General features: G+C 37.7%; 1 protein-coding gene across 3 annotated transcripts; it reads left to right on the forward strand.

The window, feature by feature from the left end:
• Positions 1-2,057: 2,057 nt before the first annotated feature.
• On the forward strand, positions 2,058-10,592 carry LOC121804614. Of its 3 annotated transcripts, none has more exons than XM_042204222.1 (20): positions 2,058-2,330; positions 2,438-2,526; positions 2,708-2,817; positions 2,921-2,975; positions 3,087-3,175; positions 5,102-5,168; positions 5,265-5,327; positions 5,548-5,718; positions 5,882-5,975; positions 6,159-6,238; positions 6,360-6,435; positions 6,580-6,623; positions 6,771-6,838; positions 7,041-7,126; positions 7,214-7,371; positions 7,466-8,789; positions 8,891-9,177; positions 9,465-9,698; positions 9,780-9,936; positions 10,106-10,592. In XM_042204222.1, the coding sequence occupies exons 1-20, from the start codon at positions 2,219-2,221 to the stop codon at positions 10,378-10,380; spliced, it is 3,639 nt and encodes a 1,212-aa protein (XP_042060156.1). In that variant the 5' UTR covers positions 2,058-2,218; the 3' UTR covers positions 10,381-10,592. The 3 variants fall into 3 exon arrangements, with proteins under 3 accessions (XP_042060156.1, XP_042060157.1, XP_042060158.1); XM_042204223.1 differs by having other exon boundaries at positions 6,159-6,217; XM_042204224.1 differs by lacking the exons at positions 2,058-2,330; positions 2,438-2,526; positions 2,708-2,817; positions 2,921-2,975; positions 3,087-3,175 and having other exon boundaries at positions 5,107-5,182.
• The last annotated feature ends 638 nt before the right edge of the window (positions 10,593-11,230 follow it).

Consider the following 11,230-nt stretch of genomic DNA (forward strand, 5'->3'; position numbering starts at 1 on the left):
AATGATCAAAATTCCATATGTGCAGGACCAAAATGATCAAATGTCCATATGTGCAGGACCAAAAAATCCAAAAGATAATGTTGACCGTTAGTTTTTAACGAAAATGTTGACGGGGGACCAAAATGATCAAAATTCCATATGTGCAGGACCAAAATGATCAAATGTCCATATGTGCAGGACCAAAAAATCCAAAAGATAATGTTGACCGTTAGTTTTTAACGGAAATATTGACGGAGGACCAAAATGATCAAATGTCCATATGTGCAGGACCAAAAAATTCAAAAGATAATGTTTAGGACCAAAATCGTAAAATGGCTATATGTTCAGGACCAATTTTGGCCTTTACTCTAATAATAACAGTGGATTCCTTTCAAAATAAAATAATGAATGAGTGTGGTTCTAATCTATCATGCCACTTTGATTATCTGTCATTTGAATAATTGAATGAAAGAATTAGAGAAGAATGTCTGTTTATAAAGTATTACTATACGGATACCTAACTTAGTTAAGTACGTATCTTTTTCTTGATGTTGCAATGATGAACTGACGTGTAATGTAGTTTCATTTTCAACATAGCTAGATAATGTGTTTTAATTTACGCCTTAATTTATGAAATAATTTCCCGTCTTAATCAATAAAATAATCTAAATCATCAAATTCATAATTTTTATCTTATTTTTTAATCAATCACACAATAACACTAATATAATATTTTTATCTTCGTCTTTATGTTTCTTCCTTATCTTAGAATTATTTTAGTAACACTACCAAATGAGCTTTGAATTATAATACTACATGTTTTGAAATTTCTTTAGATGTGTTTTTATTTATTTTTAATTTTAAAAATTTTAAATTAGATATTTAATTTCAGTATGATGATCTATTCATGTATTTAAATCATTCAACAACACAAAATTTATCAAACGTCACTAATTGTTATCATGTCAGGTTTGAGTTTAAAAATACACTCAAAATTATCACGATTAATTAAGTAGCTTGGAACACACACTTTTAGATATTAAAAGTTTGAACAAGATAAAATTATAGACTAATTAAAGCAATCCAAATATGATTAACCCGAAATTAACCGATTGACATCCTTAATATTACTAATCCTTTAATCATAGACATTAAAGTATGTTCTTCCAAGAGCGTATAGTACAATTACTAATCATAAATCTTTCATTATTCAACTCTACTACAATTGTTAATTTTTTCTGAGAACTAAATTGTCGGTTACTCCTTCCGCCTCTGAAAATTTGTTACTCTCCGTCTGCGAATAGGAGTCCCGTTTTTTCATTTTGATTCTTCCGCGAATAGGAGTTCCGGTTCATAATTACCATAAATGGTAAAGAGACCCCACATTCCACCAACTCAGTACACTCACATATCATTTAAAACTAATATATACAAGTGAGATTCATATTTCACTTTCTTCCATCCACCCACCCACTTTTCTTAACATTTATTAAAACTCGTGTCGGAATGGAATGAGACTCCTATTCGCAGACAGAGGGAGTATCTTTTACTTTTACCATTTTTTTATAGTAAACCTTATATTCTACTGACTCAATCTCATTCACATTTATTTTAAAACTATTAGTAATATACATATAAAAGTAGAATCAGCATGTCATTAACTTTTTCAATCAATTTTCTACTATATTTTTTAAAACTCGTGTCGGGTCAATGATGACAAATTATAAACGAGCGGAGGGACTAATTTTTACAGTTGACATAAAACACTAATTAATTCATTCTATATGATGTGCGAATCATAACCTTTATTATTTAATTTCTTACTACTCTTTACCTTAAAGTTTCCAAAATCAGATAGTGGTAATTAGATTTTAGATGTATAAAAAAAGACAAAAGACATTTGTCCCGCCGATTATAGCCTATTTACTGACAACCAAAAGCAATTCGAGATCCCGGGCTGCGATCGCCTGCATCGCCGTGGTGTGTACTCACAAAACAAAACATCCCACACCGGAACGACAGTAACTTACGCACGTGCCAGCCACTAAAAACCCTGCTCGCACGTGCCACCCCTTTTATTCTAAATGCCTATCATACGACTCCTTTTCTTCCTCTCTCTCTCCAATCGGATCCCACTTCTGATCTGGTGATCTCGTTACTCCGGCGCCACCGGCATCGCATTAAGCTACGATAATTTACATTAACGGCCGCCAGCCTCCGGCTACGATTCCGAGCAGAAATGGAGTCCATCTTGGCTCGAGCGTTGGAGTACACACTCAAGTATTGGCTCAAATCATTCAGTAGAGATCAGTTCAAATTGCAGGGGCGCACCGCGCAACTTTCGAATTTAGGTAGGTTTCTGCTTCCGATCTCGTTCGAGCTGCATCCCTTGTGTGTCAGTGTGTGTGGAGCTGAATTTTAGAGAATTTTGTAACTTGGTTTATTTTGTTGTTGGTAGATATAAATGGAGACGCACTACATGCGAGTATGGGATTGCCGCCGGCGCTCAATGTCACCTCCGCCAAAGTTGGCAAATTGGAGATTGTGGTCAGTAGGTTCGCCACTCGTGTAATTTATTAGTACTTGTAAATTGCTGTAAAATGAGGATTTGATGATTTCTGTGATCCTGGATGTGAAGAGCCTGAATTTTAACTAGAATTGGCGTTGTCTTTTGGTTATGCTGTCGTGCTATCTTGAGTTAACCGTACGTTTTCTTTCAATTTTGAAGCTTCCTTCGGTAAGCTACGTACAAGTAGAGCCAATTGTGGTGCAAATTGATAGGCTGGACCTGGTGTTGGTGGAAAATGATGATATAGATGTATCTAGTAAACCGAGCAGGTAAGCTGACAGGGTTTAGAAACTCTGTTTGATTCATCATATCTTGTGGATACGTTTGGCCTTAAAATTGAATTCTCATTTTGTACCATCGGTTCTCCTGCAGTGTTTCAACCTCAACAAGTACTGGAAAGGGTAGTGGATATGGATTCGCTGACAAGGTTAATCTTGTGCTGTTTGATTGCATGATTTTGCACTTGGCTTTTCCTGTTAATGTTTGTGGTTACCTCATAATGGATCTAATAAAATTATATTTGGTTTGTATCTATCAGATTGCAGATGGAATGACATTACAAGTTGGTGTTGTTAATCTCTTACTCGAAACTCACGGTGGAGCTCGGCGCAGAGGAGGAGCAACCTGGTAACTCTTGTCACCTTCAGAATTAATTATCATTTCGTTTTTTAGATGGAAGCAAGTTATTATGGGAACTAAGATCATATTTTAAAATATAATCATAAATTATCCTGCTATCCTAAAAACTAGCTTCTTATTCATTCCCACATTGTCTCCTGGGAATTGGTCAAACAACTTAAAGAATTTGAAGGTTTGCTTATTGGACATTGGGAATATATGTATAGAAAACAAGGCTCTTTTGGGAAAATGCTAGTGGTGCTTTCAAGAAGGTAATAATTCTTCCCGTGTAAACTAACTAAAAGCAAGGCCTGGAAGACAACCATTGGGATGTGGGTATTGCTATTAGAGGCTAGAGCTACTCATCAAAGTCAGTGGAAATGCATATCTAGAGTCAGAAGCGGTAACAAAATGAGATTCTGGGACGACTTGTGAGCGGGTAACATAGTTATCCTGGCTTCCCTTCCTTTTTATGTATTATCCCCTCCATCTTACCCATTCCTTCCTTTGCCTTCCTGATTCATAACTCCTCTAGATCTCTTGTTTTTTGGGATTTCCTAATCTTTTCCAACCTTGCAGGATGATACTAGGAGGTGCATTTGGGACCATTTTAAATTCTTTATACTTTACAAATACTTATGTAACTTCCCCCTTTTTTTAATTTTATTTGGGGAGTATCCATGCCTCAGAATTGATTATCAATATTGCCAAAAGCCCCTGGGGGCTTATCCGTATTTGGTGGAGTGGGTGAACGAACTAATGAAGGAAATGTTCTTTACATAGAAATGAAAGTACATGCTGAAGAAAATACTAAAGTCTCACTCAAAAGGTACTGAGTTGGAATCCCATTCTAGCTAAGGATTCTTGTGGTTCCAGAGGTTCCAGCTATAGGAGAACCAGGAACGGAGAGCCCCCTTTCCGCCCGACTCTTTGGTCTTAAGAACGTTTATTTTAAGGAGTGATTGCCCTTAATATAAATTTCTTACAATGAAAGAGAGTCTCATATCTCCACAATTAAATTTTAAGTGGATGCAAGATGTGGAAATTGATTTTTCATGATTGTAGAGTCAGTTTTTGTTGGAATCCCTCCTTTTATTTTAATGAATTTATTTCCTGGCTATTGATTTTGGAGAACTGCTCACTTGTTATGCATTACACAGACACTCCCTCAAAATCTGCCATCCCCAAACCAGTGGGTTCTAGGCAGGAATGATTAAGTCTGAATATCTTAACCATGCATTTCTTCGTCGCCCCTTCTCTCCGACGTTGGTTTAGAGTTCCAATTGAGCTTGGGCTCTTGCACTGTTGATTAGCGACCATATTTCATGTAATATTGGTAGCTTCTTTTGTTTGTTAAAATAAAAAAAATGTTCCAGCCCTTTGTATGTCCTTATGGTTGGAAAGGAATAAGAGATTCTTTGAGGACAAAGAAGCTTCTTTAGAGTAGGGTTAATACAGCCTGGATGTCTTGACTTATAATGATTTAAGGGCTTTTCTGTTTCAGACATCATATATTGTTCGGCAGGTTTTGCCTCTGGGAATGCGTCAGCCTTTTGTAATGTATTTGTTCTTTGTTTCTCAATAAAAATTTCATATAGAGAAAAAGATTAGTTGAGTTCATATCATCTTTGATATCGTGGTGGATGTGATCATGCATCTGTAGGAGCTAGCTGAACATATCTTCCATATTTGGTTCTTTACTAGGAATCTACTTACTTGAGTTATTGTTTTTATTACTTAAGGGCTAAAGAGGAACCCTTCTTTTAGGAATTATATACTACTATGTGTTAAGGTTCCAATAACCTTAATTCCTTGGATCAGTTCCTTATATTTGTTTATTAGAAAGCAAGAATTGTCAGAGAAATATGATGGATATGACATACTTTTCCTATAGTTCTCTCATTCAGCTTCTATCAATCATTTCCTATCCAACAGGGCATCTCCAATGGCTTCCATCACTATACGCAACCTTATACTCTGCACAACAAATGAGGACTGGGAGGTTATGCTCTACATGTTAGACTATTTCTGTTTTTTTCAATTTCATGTACATCTGTTGTAGAACACCTCTCTTATTAATATTTGCTCCTCTTAGCAGGTTGTAAATCTTAAGGATGCAAGGGAATTTTCTACTGGCAAGAAATTCATATATGTGTTCAAAGTAAAGAGCCCACTTAGTTTTTATGTTTTTATTCTTGTTAATTCGTATCTGTGTGCGTGTTTTTCTTATTTCTCACTTCTTGTCTGAAACTTGCTGCATAAGTTATTTTCATGTGATCATGTTTGATACCTCTGTCCTGTCTAGTTAAAAGCAGTCATTCATTTTATATGCATGCTTCAGGAAATGGTGCATTATCTATATAAATATTATTTATCTGCAGAAACTTCAGTGGGAGCAGCTGTCTATTGACATCCTGCCTCATCCGGATATGTTCTCGGATCCAGACTTTTTAAATTCTCAAGAAGGGTCTAATAAGAAAGACGAAGATGGTGCAAAGCGGGTATTCTTTGGTGGGGAGCGATTCATTGAGGGGATCTCAGGAGAGGCCTATGTATGCACTTTAGCTCTCAATTGATTTTAACATTACCTTCTAATGTGGGTGGATAGTCCTGTTTCACTGATTCACCAGGATATATTTTTCTTTCATGCTATGTGTGATTGAGCCCTGTTGTCTACGGAATATTTAACATCTTTGCATTCAATGATGGTTTCAGATTACAATCCAAAGGACAGAGTTGAATTGCCCCCTAGGGCTTGAAGTTCAATTGCATATTACAGAAGCTGTTTGCCCTGCTTTAAGTGAACCAGGTCTGTATTAGAAGTTAATTGGTTTCTGTGGATAAAGCTACAACTTCACACAATTTTATTGTTGATTTTCCTGAAACATAACGTAATCCTGCCTGAAAATAACGTTTCTCAAAACCTGCTGTTGACTACAATACAAAATTCTTGCATAATTTTTTTTTTAACTTAATTCCGTTTTATTCTCAGGATTACGGGCTCTTCTCCGTTTCTTTACTGGATTTTATGTTTGTCTAAATCGAGGAGATGTGAATCCAAATTCTCAGCCAGTATTTTTTTTATTTCTCTGCTTCTTCTATAGTACTATCTAATGTCATGAACTGACATTTCTAGAATCTTTTCTATATACGAGCTCTCTGAATGGTGTCAATATATTACTTCTGTTGGCAGCGGTCTGCAGAAGCTGCCGGCCGTTCTTTGGTCTCTATAACTGTGGATCACATATTTGTCTGCATTAAGGATGCTGGTTAGTTGGTTTGCGCCCGTGTTATTTTTTGTCAGTACCTTTTTTATTTCCTATGAAGTATGTTTAGTAGGTATTGTGATAGAAAATTACTGATCTCTTTGATTAGTCGCCAATTCGAGTCTAACAAATTTGTTTGCCTTACAGAATTTCAGCTAGAACTTCTGATGCAATCACTATTATTCTCTCGGGTTCGTCTACCATTCAATGGAAATTTCATTTCTTTTTATGATCATAGGATGACGCATACACTCAAGTCATGTATTTCCAAATAGTTTTGTATTTCACAATCACAACTTTGTTTTACCAATGCACTGAGATCTAGTTTCTTCAATCAGGCAAGTGTATCTGATGGAGAGAAGGCAAATTACTTGACACGGGTCATAATAGGTGGATTGTTTTTGAGGTAAGCCGTAAGTTATCGATGTAGTATTTTATCTTGCATTATCAAAAGGTTGTGGGGCCATCATTGTGGATCTGGAGACATGTCAATATAAACTTATGTGGGTTTTCGTTAGAAATAGATGTCAGTTATTTTGCTAGGTGGATTCTCATTTTAGAGTGGCTTTTAATTGTTTAACTATGTCCTCATATGAAATAAAATCTAGGGATACGTTTTCGCGTCCACCATGCACCTTAGTGCTGCCGTCGATGCAGGATGCTTCTATTGATACCTCAGATGTCCCAGATTTTGGTATTCAACTAACTTTACCTCAACATGCTTACACTGTTTAATCGTGAGAGCTCTTTGTCATATAGAAATTCGTTTACTTGTATCCAGCTAAGAACTTCTGTCCTCCAATATATCCTCTTGGAGAGCAGCAGTGGCAATCAAATTGCAGTGTGCCTCTGATCTGTCTCTACAGTCTGCAGTTAGTGCCCTCCCCGAGCCCACCAATTTTTGCTTCCAGAACCGTTATTGACTGCCAGCCGCTAATGGTCAGCTTTCATCTAATCCTATCTCTCATAGATCGAAATATTTAACTTTCTTGACCATTATTGCTGCTAATACCTACCTGTTTTTGTATCTCAGATTCATCTTCAGGAAGAATCCTGTCTGAGAATATCATCCTTTTTAGCTGATGGAATTGTCGTAAATCCTGGTTCTGTGCTGCCAGATTTCTCCATTAACTCCCTACTTTTCAATCTTAAAGGTTTAGTTGTTACCGTACCCCTAGAGATAGGAAACCCAGAACAATTATCTGGAAGTCCCAACATATCAGTCCATAATTCATTTTCTGGGGCAAGGCTCCATATTGAAAATTTGATGTTCTCCCAGTCACCTTCCTTAAAACTAAGCCTACTGAACATTGAGAAGGATCCTGCATGTTTCTGTCTTTGGAAGAGTCAACCAATTGATGCCAGCCAGAAGAAATTGACTGCTGGAGCATCTTCGATTACTTTGTCTTTGGAAACATGCAATGGCTTTATTGGGAGGAACACCGCAAGGGTGGATTCAAGTCTATGGAAATGTGTTGAGATGAAAGATATCTGTTTTGAGGTAGCAATGGTGACTGCAGATGGGACCCCTTTAACAGATATGCCACCTGCGGGAGGGGTTGTCAGAGTAGGAGTTAACTGTGAACAATACAATTCAAGCACTTCAGTGGAGCAGTTATTCTTTGTTCTAGACCTCTATGCTTATTTTGGTAAGGTTAGTGAAAGGATAGCTGTGGCAGGGAAAAGCAAGTCTTTAGAGGAAACAAGAAATGATTCTCTGCAGGGAAGCATAATGGATAAAGTTCCTGGTGATACTGCTGTCACTCTTTCTCTGAAGAATTTGCAGCTAAGATTCTTAGAATCTTCATCTGATACCCAAGGCACACCTCTAGTTCTTTTCATTGGTGATGGTCTGTCTGTCAAGGTTAGCCATAGAACTCTGGGTGGCGCCATGGCAATTTCATCCACTTTACGATGGGAAAGGGTCGAGGTGGACTGTGCAGACACTGCGAATGACTTCCAACTGGAGAAAGGTTCTGAATTGATGCTTCCCGACAAGAATCTGAACGGGAGGGACTGCTATCAGTTACGGGCTGTTTTTTGGGTTCAAAATACTAAAATTTATCAATCAAATCGTAATATGACAGTACCATTTCTGGACATATCCGTGACACATGTGATTCCATATAGTGCACAGGATATCGAGTGCCATAGTTTAAGAGTGTTGGCCTGCATTGCTGGTATCCGCCTTGGTGGAGGAATGAGTTATGCTGAATCTTTGCTTCATAGGTTTGGAATCTTTGGTGCTGATGGCGGGCCAGGGGAAGGTCTTACCAGAGGCCTTGAGCAGTTATCTGGTGGACCTTTATCAATTCTTTTTAAAGCATCACCCGTCACTGTGGATGACCTTAGAGAGAGTATGAACCATTACTATTTTTAGCTTCTTTCGCTGCTATTTAGCATACCATAAATTGATGATCTATTCTCTTCTTGAATTTTCCTCTCTCTCCCCTCCTAGATGCATGTCAAGAAGATGGAAAGGAAAGCAGTCTCTTCCATTTGGGCACCCCTGATGACGTGGATGTTTCAATTGAATTAAAAGATTGGTTATTTGCTCTTGAAGGTGAGCAGGAGATTGCAGATAGATTATACTTCCAAGACTCCGAAGTTCCTCAGAGAGAAGAGAGGAGCTGGCATATGACGTTTCATAATATACATATGAAAGCAAAAAGCGCCCCAATGCATGCAGCAGCTGATAAAACAAACACAACCAGAAAGCATAAACATCCTATCGAGTTGATTACTGTGAGCTTCTTTATTTGCATTTACTATGTTCCATTGTTTCTGTTTCTTATGCTCCAATTATATTTGTCTTGGCCCAGTAATGCTCATTAATGGTTTCTATACCAAATGGGACTGAGGTTTCTTCATTCCCACTTTTAGCTTCGTTGGTACTGAGATTTTTAGTGTTACGTTTTCGCCCGTTTGGATCCTATGCTACAAGTTCTTAATCATCTATTCTAAAATCGCAATACACACCAAGTATGCTTGATGTTGTTACTTTATGTATTCCTTACTATAAATGTTTGCAGGTTGGCATGGAAGGTCTGGAGATCTTAAAACCAATGTCTGGGCACCGGATGCTGACGAATGGGATTTATGAAAATGAGATAGTTCAGAATGGTTTTCCCGGAAGAGAAAAGCAACCTGTCAACAGACATGGTGGCGTCAATGTGGAAGTTGACATAGTGGCTTCTGAAGCAGATAATGATGACCTAATGGCTGAGTGGATGGTGGAAAATTTCAAATTCTCTGTAACCGAGCCAGTAAGAGTTTCAGTTTTGCTATACACCTTTGTTGTATTTACTTTCAGTTTGAGGGAAATGAGGCTATAATTTGTTTCGTAGCTTGAGGCTGTAGTGAAGAAGGATGAGCTGCAACATCTCGCTCTCCTGTGCAAGTCTGAGGTCGATTCTTTGGGTAGAATAGCTGCTGGTGTCCTTCGAATTCTTAAGTTAGATGGATCACTTGGTTCAGCAGCAATCAGCCAACTGAGTAATTTAGGTAAAATCAGTTCAAGATGTTAAATGATAATTTGTACTCCATATAAAAGCAATTCAAGTGGTAAATTATCAAATATTTTGGTTGCAGTAAAATAGATTTAGACGGCATAAACTAAGAGAGTCCATGGACACATTTTTTTTTCCTGATTGTTGTTTTCTGTAACTTGCAGGAACTGGAAGTATAGACCAGATATTTACCCCGAAGTCGAAGACGGGGTTCAGTCCATTTTCAGACGCGGGCGGTGGAAGTTGGGGTTCAGGCATGGAGACAACCGTTGCATTTCTTGAGGAGGCAGTTTTGGATTCAAAGGCAAAATGCGCTGCTCTGGCGACCGAGTTAGCTTGCTCAGATTCGCCTGCAAACTGCCTTGATGATGTCAGACAGCTGAGTGAGAAACTTGAAAACATGCAGAAGTTACTTGACCAATTGAGAATTCCTCACTGAAAATGCTGTGTTGTAATATATGACATTGGGTGAAGGGGTATAGTTTTGTGATTCTTTCTTGTAGATAGTAGGCATGCAAAATATAGAGATTAGGGTCTCAACCATTTTGTCCCATGTAAATTAATCTGAAATGTCATTTATCATAACCAAATTTTGTATTGGATAGCAGATCTGCTCTTATTATTGAGTTATACTCCATTTGAATTTTGTAACAGATGGACTTTTGTGAGTAGTAAAGGGTAAAATCGATATTTGGGATCTAAAAAACACAGTGTATTGCAACAGCCAAACCTCATCTTATCTTGTCTTCCTATCCTACTAGTCATGGCCATCACTTTCCAATTCCTCCATATACTTCTCCCTTCATCCTCAAATGCACCTCAACCGACCCCGACTTCCCGGCTCCGTCGCCCGAAACGACCATCAGCCCTGACAAGTTCCCGGTCGAGAAATGGAGAAAATCTGAGATCATCCGCGACCGGGATAGTCGAAGGGGGCTGGTGAAACCGGAGCCACCGAATTTCGAGATAGGATGGAAAAGGAGCAAATCGTTTATTTTTTACACAAGATTTAATAGTATTGTATTAAGGAATGTTTAGTGAGTTAAATATAAATAGTGTAAGTAGGAAAAACAATAAAATAAAAAAGAGGAGAGAAAATAATTAAGAGATAAAATGGTAAAAAAATAAAAAAGTTAACTTTAACTAGAGAGAGAATGACTAATTTAATTTAGAATCCCCGAAAAGAATACAAATCGATTAAATTTAACGGCTACGTACTGAATGCAAAAGCCAAACATTTTATTGCAGCAAGATCTGCCCCTTCGTTGCCAACTGCGCTACGCCCATGC

This window comes from Salvia splendens, chromosome 5, assembly GCF_004379255.2.
Source record: "Salvia splendens isolate huo1 chromosome 5, SspV2, whole genome shotgun sequence".
Lineage (NCBI taxonomy): Eukaryota > Viridiplantae > Streptophyta > Magnoliopsida > Lamiales > Lamiaceae > Salvia > Salvia splendens.